We start from the raw sequence: 15225 nt of genomic DNA on the forward strand, positions 1-15225 counted from the left end.
GGTCCACTCTCCCAGGCTTTACCTTCTTTGAGAAAGGAAGAGTTTATTGCTGATGGCTTAAGGTACCACTAACAGTATGTCGACCGAGCTGCTCAAACATTTTTGTAGGTCAGACACACTAATCCAAGTGCATTGGCATACCTGATCTTGTCTCTAACCTCCTGGAGATGAGGTAAATATATATATACTCCTTAAAAAAAACTCCATTTGAAATGTTAAGGGGTGACATCTCATTTTAAAAAGATCATTTATGAATCAGTTAAAATCAAATTATTTTTGTTTTCATAAAAAATTGCATTATACATATGAAAAGCTGAAATCAACACCACCACCTCAGTTTTTCAATGTTTTAACATAAAAAATATAAAATTTTGTATTCTTTAACGATAAAATTATAAACTCAGCCTCATTCTTAAATTGTTTAGAAAAGATTGCTCAACAGATTACTTTTAGTATTACTTGCCATGAAGACTTAGAAATGTTCAACTTGAAAACTCAGATTTAAAAAGCTCGTTTTCAAAACATCAGGAATCACATGAAAAATATGTCATCACGGTTTATAAGTTCAACATTTAAAGTATTTGAAATTATTTTTATAAAACTAAGGACAGGTATTATTGAAATCTTCATCTTACAAGAATTTAATAGAAAACAAACTGTCAGACTAAGACAGCTTATAAATCAAACTTACACTTTCGTACAGATAACTAAAGGGAAATAACTAATATTATTCAGAATAGAGAAAAGAAAGTTATGTATCGGTTCATGTAAGAAAATCTATTTACCAATAAGCACTTCTGCTTTAAATAAGGAGAATTAACAAATTTATTAAAAAAAATATATATAAATAAAATAAAAACAGGACTCTAAGATCTCGGTATGGTAGTAATTTTGGATAAAACCATGGATGGTCTTATTAGAGTTTTTCATCATCGTCCTGCAATTTTTTTTTTTTTTTTTTTTTTTTTAAGAAATAAAATCCATGTAGTTGTATGACCATTTGTGGTCATGCTTCAAAAGAGAATTTAGCTAAATTTAACAATTCAAGAAACCATTCTACAGCTGTGCAAAAATCATACTCTTACTTTTGTTTAAGAAATAATTAACATTGACAGATTAGAAATTTCTTACAAGGAAATTGTGAATAAGCAGCTAAATTTCTAATATTTTTTGTTAGATTTCTGGCAAAATTACTTAACGAGGTTGGTAGCGTTTTTGATTTTGGTCATTAAACCCTCCCACTACCATCATTTGGCACTAAGTTTTTTAATTTAACAAATCTCAATTGGATCAACAAATTGAGATAAATACTACATGTGCAGATACAAAAAATATAACAAATCTACCAAGTTTTATTTAGACTAAATTGAAGTGGTTACACAGTGCCTGGAAAGTTTCATTTCATCCAAAAAAGTTATCTAATTTTCTTAAATATAAAACAAGAAATAATATCATTTAACGTATAGATCTTACAGTAGAGCTAACATGAAATTAATATAAATTACAACCCAAAAGATTTTCTATATGCTTTTATAGTGTGGAAACTAACCATCTGAATTTATCATTAAATTGACTTAGAGTACAAAAATAAAACTTTAAAAATGGTTGCCTCTCACAAATATTTTTTAATTATCAATGTCAATTTAACAAATTTTACTATTTACAAACAAAATATATAAGTCTTTAGAAAATTAAATTTTAATGTTTGTGGCTGCTGCTGTTGAAAGATTATGAAACAACCACAACACTTACGTCAGTGACCACCTTACACATAACCCTTTATTCTTGCGTGACCTCACAAAGAAATATGCTAATATACCAATGTTAGGTTACATACAAGTTATCTTGTTTCTTAAGGGAAAAAATATCCAGTGTTTATGCATTTATATTACTAGACTATTTTTGTAATAGTATTTTCAAGTTAAATCAATTTTTACAATATGTTTACTAAATTGTTAGATAAAAGTACAGAATAGCTACAAAGCACACACCCCTCTTTTTTAAGAATGGCTTTCTAAATAACATTTCAGTGCAACAACAGATGCACAAGTATTGAAAAATACTGGAAAAAGCCAAACAACTTGAATGCTCAGATTTAAAAAGCTCGTTTTCAAAACATCAGGAATCACATGAAAGATCAAATCCTCATGGCTATCAAGTTGAATACACCTAAAGTGATAATTGGGGATTTGTTTTGAAAAATATAAGTTGCAAGAGAAGTTTACATTATCTTCAAAAGGTGATATTGTCATAATTATCAAATAAAAAACGAAAACTAAATTAAAATAAAATGTCTGGAGACAATTATAAAAACACTGAATTCAATCAAATCTGTACAACAGAAACAAAACATGAAGGAGTCAGAAATGGTGAAAAGTTATTAGTGACGCATTACTTGGAGATAGTTACTAAAACTAAAAAAAAAAATTAGAGTGATTACTCACCAACAATTTTTTTTTAATTGGTTGAAAATATAAATGATCATTAGCAAGAACTATGCCAGTGATCTACCAAGAGTGGTTAAATTTCATGAAAACTAGCTCCACATAACTGTATGTGCAAAAAATGTAGTAAACTAAAATATTTTATATTTACTAGTTATATTTACATGGTGTTGCTCAGGATGTAGCAATGTCATTTTAGTGTTGAACTGTTTGCAGATTTTTAAAAGGTAGACCATTATATTTTTCAATATAAATTGACTTTTTATCTTCAAATTTTTATTAAAAATCTTTCAACTAAAAAATTGTAGCTTAGTACATTATCTTGCCAATAACAGCAAGAATGGATGAAAATTTATCAGAAGCAGTGTTTGATTTGTCAGCTTAAATACTATTTGGGTCTGTTAATTGATAGCTAAAATTATTTTTGTGTTTATATGCCAAAATATCCTTGCAAATTAAGTGTCCAACAATTTGGCTCAGTGCAACATTTTTAAATCATTTTGATTCATGTAGCAAATATTCTAAGACATCATTGCCAGATGGACACTCGACAAAGGCAAAATGACTTACCCAACTGTTTATCCAATCCTTGTTTGAATTGATTGATTGGAGGAGGAACCTTCAAGCGTTGATAAAGAACAGCCTTTTGCCTTTGAATCTTTACATATCGTGGCCATTTGACAAAACGGGTAAGATCTCTTTTCGGCTGGATATCTTGACCTGTGGATTATAAATAGGATTATTTAAAATTCAAAGTGAAAAACTACAAATTCTCAAATTTCATCAGATAAAATTTTTTGGAATTGTAAAACATCTTAATTTTGTGCCACTATTTGATGCACATTTACAGGATTAGGTAATTTCTTTATTAAACTTACCTTTTAGTTTGGGTTTTTTTTTGTTTTTTTAAGCATCTTAAAATATAGATTCGTCATTTTGGAACCAGATTACATTTAAGACATTTTTTACTATATTAAAATCATTCATTCTTCAATTAAATACATAGACTTTTGCAAAAATGTTAACAAAATTGCACAATTCTTGTTTTTAGATGAGGATTGATTATCATTTGGATTCTGGACTATTCTCATCTTGAATATTATTTTCATTTTTTAGTCAATGTAACTTCCAAGCCTTTTTAAGGTGTATCCTGCTGAACTCTGGAATCTTTGTCGCAAGGATCCATGGCAAAAATTCTTCCGAAGGTTCAATCCTAAGTGTGGGCGACACTTAAAATACAATTGCAAATTACTTGGGACTTCTATCCAGTCATGGGTGATGGAATAAGACCAAGTTATCCCCATGGATTAAATAAAAAAGGGTTCTGTTAGAAATTCTGTGCAGATTCCAGAGTCCGACACGATACATTTGAAGAAGGTTGGAAGTTACATTAATGGAAACATGAAAACACTCAAGATGAAAACAGTACTTGATAATACGACTAACTCAATTTTGTTTCTGTATAGTTTTTATTTATAATGGCTATCACCCAATAAGCAAGAATAGTTTCTTCACAGTTCACTTTTGCAAAACTCAATAGGTTCTATAAATTTATTTCAAAACTATCAAAATGTTAGTTTAATAAATGCTAAAATTTTGTTTTGAGCTTAGAAAATTATGAAACATTTTAATTGGTTTCATTTTATTTATTTTTATTGGTATTTCAAATTTCGAACTTTAGGAAGCAAGCATTCTTTGGGGCATAAGTCCTGCTACAAAATTTCAGAATTATTTTTTATGATAATACTAAAATAAATTTACTATTTTATTATCAGTATATTATATAGGATTAGTTTTTCAGAAACAAAAGATACTAATTTTTAACGTCTGTTTGATTGAAAAGATTTATTACAGATCAGTATAAGAGCCTGTGTCTACCAGAAATATTCAAGTCACGGAAAAACCTCAAAATAAAAAAAGTGTTTATATAAAAAGGACGATCGATCGTTACCTGGAAATTTAGTCAATCAAAGATAGACAACAATCAGGCTGTCATCACATCTCCAGAATACCTAAACGCATCAAAAATGTTGGGGGGGGGGGGGGGAAATCGGGCGAAATCCTAAGATCCACAAGACAAATGGCAACAGAAGCACAAACATCAAGCAATACGCGAAGATTATGTCTAAGTGACCAACAGATGTCACACTAAGCTTCAAAAGCGACAGCTCTCTGCACCCACAATTGCAAAGAGATTCATCAGAAGTCGACCCTTGTCAAACGATATAAGGGAGGGCACGCTCAATAAGATAATCGTCATGGATGTAAAGTTATTCTCACTTTAACAGTTCCACAATCATCAAATTGGTGGAGTCTGTGAGAAATCGTGAGACAATACTTGGTAATACAGGAAAGATGCTGAGAATGCACAAACCAGAATCGATGGTCTGGGTGGTCATTTCTGAGATCGGGAAATCTCCACTCATTTTTCCCCCTTAAGGGATCAAGATTAACAAAGAATGTTACATTGAGGACATTGAAGGTGCACTGACTTCACCGTGTAATTCTGTGTAGGGTGATGAAGTTTGGACTCATCAACAAAATGATGTGACAAACCACACTGCCCATATAACACGGCAGTGGTGTACAGACAACTGTTAGTCCTGGATCAGCAAAGAATAACCTTCATCACTTAACGCTCGATTATTTTTTGTGATTACTCCTGGAAAGTGGAACATACTTTACATGAAAATATTGAAGCTTTAAAGACAAAATTGAACAAATGCTGGGAGAGAATACATTTAGATGCTATGCATACTGCTATAGATGATTTCCCCATTTTCTTAAGCTTTAACTACACTGCAAAGTGTAGTTAAAGCTTAAGAAAAGCATTTTGAATAATACTTATGCAACATTGTTCCTTCAGTATGTGCAAATCATTTTCCATATTTGGGTTTTATAATAAATTATTTTGTTGGGAAAAATCGAGTTTTATTTTGTAACAGTATTTATGCTCTACCCTGTACAAGTTTTCAGTATTGTTTGTAGAAATTGTAGGCAACTAACTGACCCAGAAGTCACCTCAGACAAATGGGCTTTAGTTTGTGACATTTATTATTGCACTGTTGCTTGGCCTCTACAGCTACAAAATGCTTGCACAGGTTCAAATACAGTGCAGAGTTTTCTTGACAAAGTTTAAAAATAAAACATGAAATCATTGCAATTAGACAAAGATTAAAAATACAAAAGAATTAACAATTCCTTTTCAATACAAAATTTTAACATGATCTGAATTTTGTTCCTATGAAAAAATCCACTGATGCTAAAAAAAAAAAAAAAAAAAATTTTTTTTTAAAAAAGATTTTATAATATACATTAAGGATGGGACCAAAAGATGTACTGGAGAGGATAGGATGAATTGACAGGTTTTTTAAAGAAAATGAGGTTAGTAAATGGTGGCTGGTGGCCATTTTAGGCTAATCTATGTATCTCATATCAAGTAAAGATTAGATACCCCCGTAGCAGACTACAAAAATAGGCGAACAATTCAAGAGGCATCGTGTGTTCGACCTTGACATTGCCGTTAGGTGTTTCTAAACTTGTAAACAGGTAGAATGTTCGCGAGCAAGATTTTTTTTTAAATATATTTACAAAACTTTTAAAGATTTAAAAGTAAAAATAAAACTAATTACACTGCTAAAACTGAGTTTGTCTCCAGAAACAATGAACGAAATCACCACCCACTAAACGCTTGTTATCCTGTATGTTTAGCTCCGTCATACTGGATGAGAACCTCCACTAAAATAGATGAAATACTAAGATCCTTTATGGTATTATGCATTCAAGCAGAAGATAAAATAACTTGCGACACAAAATGCCTCCCATATTCCTCACCTTTGGGATGGAAAAAAAGGTTAATAATTGGACACAGTTTTCAAATAAAATCAAGTAAACCATCTAATTTCTTTCATTATAATTTGATCAACAGGTTATTCGACCTCCACCTTTATTCTATAAATAGTCTATTAATTTTGATTTTGTGTCTAACAATTGATGAAAAAAAAAAAAAAAAAATCTAAACAGTCATTCGATACAATATATCAAGCTGAAAGAGACTAATTTTCAATCTTAGTCTTTATATATTTAACTGGTTTTACACTCACTTTTTCCAAATTCAAACAGTCACACATACAAAGCATCTTGATCCAGAAGAGTGAATATATTTTAATACTATAGTCCAAGTCACTAGTTCATTGATTTGCAACTGCGCATAGCACAATTGCAAATTGTTTCAGATTTTTAAATCATGTCATTATACAACTTCTATTGAACTCTTCACGCTCGTTCAAACTGAACTGAAGCAGGTATGATCCTCCTCTCCATATCAGCTTTTATAGTCCAACTCGTGTTCACATGTCAATAGGGTTACAGAAGAGCAGATTCCTGTGTCAGTAAGAGAGAGTCATGTACATGGCTGCAGATTCACATTTGGTGAATATCACTGGTAGCTTTTGACAATCTTGATTGCAACTTCATATATCTTCACAAGTGATCGCAAGTTTCAGGTGTTGCGATTCTGACAATTAGTTCATTAAAAATTATTTCATCCAAATTGATATATTAACTTTTCCTCATTAGGATCCATGCATTTCGAAATAAACATGGTTAAGAAAACTTCCACATACCGATTCCAAAGTTTTTGGGTCTTTTTTCAAAGAGAGGGTTAACCACTTTCTTTGGCTCAACCTTCCTTACAACGGAAGGAACAGCGGCAATCTTCTTCTTCCCCTTCGGTTTAGGCTGGACAGAAAAAAAAAAAAAAAAAAAAATTATTTTAATATCAGGAAACGGCGATTTTGTTTGAGAAATAAAATTCATTAGTCAAAAAAAAAAAAAAAGTATTTGAAATCCACTTTGAATAAATTTTGCAATGAAAATATAAAAGCTAATTTTATAAAGTTGGTGCTCCTGCATTTATTGATCCGTGAATTCCACAAAGTTACTCAAGTATAACAGAATAACAGGAAACGGCTGCGTGAACCTTTGCCCTTGATAACTTTTGTTTGTTATATATTTGTCTTTTTAACAACTTTTTCGAATCCATGTGTATAGTAAAACCCTTTAAAGCTTGGTATTTTTTTTTTTTACAACCTGCCCCAGAAACACCCCCAACCACTACATGTTAAGAACACCTTTCGAGGTTGGAGGGGGGGGGGGGGGTATTCCTCCATGGGGAGGTTGAGGTGTTTACGTCATAAAAGTTACCTAAAGCTTTTTAAAAATAATTATTTTTTTAGAATTTTTTTTTTTTTTTGTAATTCAAATAATTATATTACTGAGAAAACGATTGTGCTGCGTGAGAGGATACCACAAGAAAATAGTAAAAAATGATGAATGCGAGAAGTTGCCTTCACATTTTCGCCAAGTTTCAGAAAAATCTAATTGACGAGGCAAAAGTTATGTGCTAAAAAATGGCACTTTTTTTTTTTTTTTTTTTTTTTTTTTGCAATTTTGAGCGTTTGTGACTCCTTTTGAGCTTCTGGGAATGTCGAATGCCAGTAAAAACAAAATGGACAAACGATGCAGTTTCACGCCTTAAGATATGTATATTTGAATTCAGCACCATAATATATATAAAAAAAAAAAAAAAAAAAAAAGAGCTCCAAAAAGGCATTTTTTTTTAGCCCTAAAAGTCAAACCAGAATTTTGCCAGGGTCAGGGTCGGGTCACCCATACTGAATATTAAGAACAATATCCTCCACATTTTGGCCAAGTTTCAGGAAAAGCTAATGGATGGATCAAACGCTATGGGGCAAAAGAGTAATTTTTTTACCTCTCTTGAGCCCCTGGGGGATGCCGATTCCCAGTGTAAATGGATAACGGTGCAGTTTCAGACCTTAACACATGTATATTTGAGTTGACCACCGTGAAAAATCACTATATATCAAGTTTTTTTGTTCTGAAATATGAAAAAAGAGGAGTTTTTAGCACTGGAAGTTCCCAGGGACGCGAACCAGAATTTTATCAAGGGTCACCCATACTGGATTTATATTAACAATGGGATCCACATTTTGGCCAAGTTTAAAAAAAAAAAAAAAAATCTAATGGATGGATCAAAAGTTATAAGGCAAAATGTGTCATTTTTTACCTCTTGAGCCCCTGGGGGGGGGATTTTTTTCTTTTTTTTTACTGTGCATGTGCACATCTATAATAATGAAATATTTGTGGCAAAATTTCAGGAAAAATTAATGGACGCTTATCTGGAAATAGTCCGAACTAACGGACGCTACTGAAAACATAGGTCCCTCTGATAAATCGGGGGGACCAAAAATAAATAAAAACTAGGCCACACACGCGAAAATTCTTTCCTTGTAAAAATAATGATATTCATGCACTTATTGATCCGTGCTGAAAAAGTTATTTAAAAAGCCATTCTTAACATGGGGAGGGGAGAGTGTTTTGCACCTATTCTGCACTTTAATCTTACAATTGAATAAAAAAATAAATAAAAAACTAAGCTTGGAAATACGATTGGGTTTGTATTACTGTACACAGATTCGAAAAAGTTGTCAAAAAACATATAACAAATAAATGTTATCAAAGGCAAGATAAGTTACTTTTCTACCTAACTGGATATATTTTTCGTGTTTTTATTCAATGTAACATTTATTCAGCTCGAAAAACATACAGTGTTTACCGATGTATTCGAAAATTCAAGATGGCGTCTCACACCCTCTTTAACACCGTAAGTTTGGGAAAAGGTGTTATAAATAATAAACTATACAAAATACTATTAAAAACCCGCCGAATATATGTCAACCTATGTCACGGTAACATATAGTAATACACACGGACGAAAAAATGCTTTGGATAATCACAGATTTCAAGGTAGTTCTACTAAAATAGCCATATTTTTTAAACCAAAGCACTTCAAGTCTTCAAATTACTACTGTTTTGTTCGGAAATGAGTATACTTTCAAATGAATTAATAAATATGAATGTACATTATATATTTTAAGAGTTTTAAGCAAATAAAGTGATAAAAATGGGAACGTCATAAAATGGCGTTTTCGGTAAGGTTTTGTAATGACCCCCCCCTGTTTTCTAAAGGTCCGTACCGTGATTGTATGAAGAATTTCGTCATGAAATTTGGGAACCAATTAGAAGAGGTGTTAATCTTAATACTGTCAAGTGTCCGAAATATTTTTGACCATTTCTTTTTTTGTCGTGTTAAAAATAAGATTTTAATATGACGAGTATTGAACATTTTGAAAAAAAAATTCTTCGGACACCCAGTAGTAAGTAAATCAATCTTTTTACTATCTTTATCAATTAAAAGTATTGTTTTATGTTGAGTAGGACCGCGGTAATTGATAATTTAAAAGGACCTACCCGAAAAAAAAAATTGTTTCTTTTTAATCGAATTTGGTCAAATGAAGTTTAAGCAGCAGCAGCAGCTCCAGCCTGTAGAATCAGCGATAGCACAGTTGTAAACAAACACGCGTTCTTTAATTTTTATTCAAGAACGAATTAAGAAAAACATGAAAATATGAATATAAATGTTCTTATGTTTAATTAGAGCTATTTTGTTATCAGAATAACATTAGTTTAGAACTATTCGGTTTTCAGAATATATAATAACAACAATCCTAACCAATTCGGCATTATAAATCTGTTGCAATTTCTCACAAATCTCGTCAAATTTAAAAACATGGTTAAAAAAACAAAAACTTTTGTAGATATATAGCTTGCATGCACTTTTATTCTTTAAATTAGTTTTTGAACAGCGAATTAAAACAATGTTTTACTGCGAACAGCCACAAATGTTTTTTTTTTCAAAATCTCGTTTATACATAGATTCGAAAAAGTTGTCAAAAAACAAATATATAACAAATAAATGTTATCAAAGGCAAGATAAGTTACTTTTCTACCAAACTGGATATATTTTTTGTGTTTTTATTCAATGTAACATGTTTATTCAGCTCGAAAAAAATATAGTGTTTACCGTGGAAAATTAAAAATGGCGCCCGGCCCGACTCTCTTTGACACGGTAAGTTTGAGAAAAGGAGTTAAAAATTAAAAAAACTATACAAAATACTGTTAAAAACTCACCGAATATATGTCAGCCTATGTCACGGTAGCAGTATCAGAATTTTTGTAGGAATTTTTGACACCCCTAACACGAAACTGCGAATACAATATAAAAATCTCGTAATTTCTCTGTTAAAAGTGGGTTATTTATTTTCTTTATGGATTATACTTCCAAAATAAACTATTACAGTTGTTTTAAAAGTAATAAAAATATTTTTATTTTTTTTTTAAAACAGTAATGAATTTTCCGAACTCAATATTTTTCAATTTTTAAACTCAATATTTTTAAATTTTTAAATTTTAAAAATCTATCAAAATTTTTCTATTGATTCTATTTTTACGATATTTTCAGGGTCAATGTGAAATTTTATGTTCTTTCCAATAAACCGAATATAATATTTTAGACAAACGTTTTTTTTAAATTCACGCCCCCCCCCCATTTTGAAATGTCTATTAAAAAGTAAATAATTAATTTATGTTTAATAGGTTTATATATCACAAATTGAAGAGAAAAGGTCAATAAATAATATATTCAAATTTAAAACAAAAAAAAAAATCAGTTTTTTAGAAATTTACCTGTAAAGTCCGAAGTTTAAAACCTTATTTTATAAGAACACATTTTTTCTTTTTGTCTTTTTTTTTTTTTTTAATGAAACCTTGGTCCTTGCTCCTTTAATTGAAAAAAAAATTAGGGCTTGAATTACATTTTTCGAGGAGTTATAAGCTTAGAAAGATAGGGGGTCGAATAATTTACGCCTCTCATTTTGAAATGTCTATTAAAAAGTAAATAATTAATTTATGTTTAATAGGTTTATATATCACAAATTGAAGAGAAAAGGTCAATAAATAATATATTCAAATTTAAAACAAAAAAAAAAATCAGTTTTTTAGAAATTTACCTGTAAAGTCCGAAGTTTAAAACCTTTTTAAAAAAAAAAAAAACACATTGTTTTGTTTTGTTTTTTTTTTAAATAAAACCTTGGTCCTTACTCCTTTAATTGAAAAAAAAAATTAGGGCTTGAATTACATTTTTCGAGGAGTTATAAGCTTGGAAAGATGGGGTGGAATTATTCACTATTTTCACGAAATTTCTGACACTGCTACGGTAACATATATTGAGCGAGTTTCTAGCAGCATTTTGTCTACTTTTTTATTTTTAACTCTTTTCCCCAAACTTACCGTTTCAAGAGAGTCGGGCGCCATTTTAAATTTTCCAAAACATCGGTAAACACTGTTTTCAAGCTGAATAAACATGTTACATTAAATAAAAACACTAAAAAATTATCCAGTTAGGTAGAAAAGTAACTTGCTTTTGATAACATTTATTTGTTATATATTTGTTTTTTTGACAACTTTTTCGAATCTATGTGTATACAAACCCTCAAAATCTATATCAATATTCTTGAAATTTTAAAAGCAGTTAGAAAACACATCAAACTACAATTAGGAAGCTTTTTATTTCGTTATTTTTTTTTCTACTTATTAAGCGAAAGATATTTTTACAACCTGCTCCAGCGTAGTATAAACGGCCTATGGAATTAACACCTTCAACCTCGAAAATAGAAATCAACAAATTTTTGAACGCTCTTTTTGAAAAAAAAAGCTCTCTTAACTTCACCTCTAATACAAATTATGTGTGGCAAGTCTCCTCCTAAAACACTCTTTAACCTTAACAATAACACTAAGTTCGAGTGGCAAGCCCCCCCCCCCAACAAAATACCTCTGTAAGCCACATACAAGCATCTAAAACAAACAAACAAAAAATAGATCCTTCCTTAAAGAAAAATACACATAAAAATAAATTGGTTAACTGTCCTAAAATGCTAGAACGGCCAGGAAATGATGAATTATTTTACATTAAATTTTTGTGAAACTAACCGCTCCCCCCTCTAATATTGTTTTTGTTAGCTTTGTCAAGTTTTCAGTATGTTCACACATAATTTTCCTTAGCCCTACAATTAATTCAAAGTCCGAATGGCAACCCTCCCCATATTCTCATTGCATAGAAACCCTCTTAAAACTACACATAATCATCTTAAAAAAAAAAAAAAAAAAAAAAAAAAAGCATGCATATTTTCCCATAGAAAAAAAAAAACAGTTAACTGCCCTAAAATGCTAGAATGACCTGTAATAGGAAATTATTTTACATTCAATTCTAAAATAATTTGTTTATCTTTCATTAAAGTTTTTCATGGCATTTTATACATAATTTCCTAAAAAGGTAGAATCACATTTTGGAGGGGTGGTCAGAAGGAGTTGAGTGGGGTTAAACAGAAGGTGTTAATCTACAATAATACCAAAGAAATATTGCAATATATTCATTTTTAAATGGTCTTATGTTTAGATTTAAGGTTTTTGTACATAAAGCACATTACAATTCAACTTTGAGTTCTCCAACTTCTTTTCTGTTTATGGATACATGGCATTTTTAAGGAATTGCTGCATATTTATGCACATTTACTGCAGATTATTTGGAAACCATAAACTTCGGGAGATTTTCAGTTGCATATTCTGATTCCTTGTACAAAAATACACTTCTATGGTAAATTTCATTTCTTAGTCTTGTGTTTTAACAAAGATATGACATTTTTACTGAAAAAGTAGTGTAAAAAATGTGACGAAACGCATATGGTCTTAAAGAGGGAAAAATATCCAAACGTGTGAGGCACAAAAATAGCCATAACTTCCTTAATTTTAATCAGATTTTAAAAATTTAAAAAGATTCTTTCTTAGCTCATCAAGCTCTTTCTATGCATACCAATATTGAAATATTTCAAGCTATTTCAATTTTTTCATGTGTATTGCTATAACATATATTGAGCGAGTTTTTAATAGTATTTTATCTGGGTTTTTATTTATAACACCTTTTCCCAAACTTACCGAGTTAAAGAGAGAATCAGACGCCATCTTGAATTTTCCAATATCGGTAAACACTATGTTTTTCGAGCTGAATAAATATGTTACATTGAATAAAAACACGAAAAATATATCCAGTTTGGTAGAAAAGTAACTTATCTTGCCTTTGATAACATTTATTTGTTATATATTTGTTTTTTGACAACTTTTTCGAATCTATGTGTACAGTAATACAAACCCAAGGGAACATATATCCATAATTGTTTAATTGGAAATGTTTCCATTTTATGAAAACGGGAAAGTTTTTGATTAATTTTAGGTTAACATTCTTTCCGGAAGCAATCGTTCTCCAGTTTAAATTTTTTTTGTTATTTATTTCATGCTTCGCGCAGTTTAAAATACTGATTTCTCCCTTGAATTTTAACAACAGGTGCGCGAAATAAAATGGCGTCTCCAGTTTCGGCAATGTACACACTTTTCTACCAAACCGATTAAGTTTAGAAACCTGTCCAATAAACGTTACCGTGACATTTATTAGGTTAATGTTACTTTTAACGCCGACCATTTTAGTTGTGATTTTATTGGGCGGGTTTCTACCACCATTGTTTTATTTCTTATTTTGAAGTGATTGTCGAGACTTCAGACATCACGGCTATTTTATTATTGTTTTCGGTAGCGCTCAATATTAATCGTTTTTTCGAACCGAATATAACATTTTTTAACGGTACTGTTGTATAATTTGACCAAGATTCTCGGGAATTCCCGTCAAGTATGGATCGGGCGAGACCGGCAATCATCGGTTTGCTTGATCCATGCTTGACGGGAATTCGAGAATCCTGGTCAAATTATGCAAAAGTACCAAAGAAAACTTATTCAGTTAGGTAGAAAAAGTTATCTTGCCTTTAATGTTTTGACAATTTTTTTCGTACCTTTGTGTACAAACCCAAATATTCCTTCCGTAATTTACGTTTGATTTAGCAAAAAAAATCTAACTAAATTTACAGTCATTATTATCAGATGTGCCTAAATATTTGAAAGAAAGATTTTACGCAATTTATATTAAAAGAACCCAATTTGTTTTGTAATATCAATTTTAATCTCGAGATAAAAAATATCAACAAACTTGAAATTAAGAAATTTCAAGACAATTGTATAATACTTGAGAGTATTCAGCAAAACGACCAACCTTTTTTAAAGCACGTGTCAACAGTAATGTTATTAATGTACGTTATGTAGATCGACATAACTAATTTTAAGCATTTCCGTAAAATTAGATGTTTAGCCACATAAAGTGATTATTACAACACGAAACAGAGCTAAAAAGTATGGAGAAAATTATTAAAAAAACAACTCACCTGCTGGAAGACATCTTTAAGTAAGCGAGCACGTTAGAATTAAAATTTTATCTAAAAAGATCGTCTAAATCAACCCATAACAAATCAAAATAGATTGATACACATTCTAATGAAATGATTTAATCCATACAATACAAGTTTTATAAACTAATAAGGATGGATGGCAATAGATTACAAAACATACATGGGAATTAGAGAAATGGTTACTCACCATGGTGGATTTCGCTGTAAAAAGGACCGGTTGTGGGTACACGATTGCGCAGTAACAATTTCCGGTGTGATATATTCAATAGACCTAGTTTCGAATTTTTATAACTCTAAAATAAATTTTGTTTTATCTAATGATTTCGTGTTCAAAATTTTTTATAAAAGTTTTCATTCATCTTTAACTCATATTATTGAACGTTAATGTTGCTGTATTACTGACGTTATAGATTCAATCCCTGTATACGTAATTAAATGTAGACCAATAATGCTTACGTCATATAAAAAAAGATTTTTTTTTTTTTTTTTAAACCTTGTTCTTGTTCGCGTATTTA

General features: G+C 30.5%; 1 protein-coding gene and 1 non-coding gene across 2 annotated transcripts in view; both read right to left on the bottom strand.

Annotated features, from left to right (window-relative positions):
• Nucleotides 1-15143, bottom strand: part of LOC145239841 (large ribosomal subunit protein eL8-like) — a 31742-nt gene extending 16599 nt beyond the window's left edge. The window contains exons 1-3 of the mRNA XM_080103389.1: nucleotides 14898-15143; nucleotides 7070-7184; nucleotides 3015-3164 (exon numbers count right to left, since the gene is read on the bottom strand). Of these exons, the coding sequence (XP_079959515.1) occupies nucleotides 3015-3164; nucleotides 7070-7184; nucleotides 14898-14900 (268 nt within the window). The 5' untranslated portion in view covers nucleotides 14901-15143. The remainder of the gene's footprint in view (nucleotides 1-3014; nucleotides 3165-7069; nucleotides 7185-14897) is intronic.
• LOC145240602 (small nucleolar RNA SNORD36) lies at nucleotides 491-559 on the bottom strand. Its single transcript, XR_013862520.1, has one exon. It is a non-coding gene; the product is annotated as a small nucleolar RNA SNORD36 (small nucleolar RNA).
• Nucleotides 15144-15225: the final 82 nt, after the last annotated feature.

The sequence above is a fragment of the Euprymna scolopes genome, chromosome 19 (genome assembly GCF_053919585.1).
Source record: "Euprymna scolopes isolate OS-2025 chromosome 19, ASM5391958v1, whole genome shotgun sequence".
In the NCBI taxonomy this organism is placed as follows: domain Eukaryota; kingdom Metazoa; phylum Mollusca; class Cephalopoda; order Sepiida; family Sepiolidae; genus Euprymna; species Euprymna scolopes.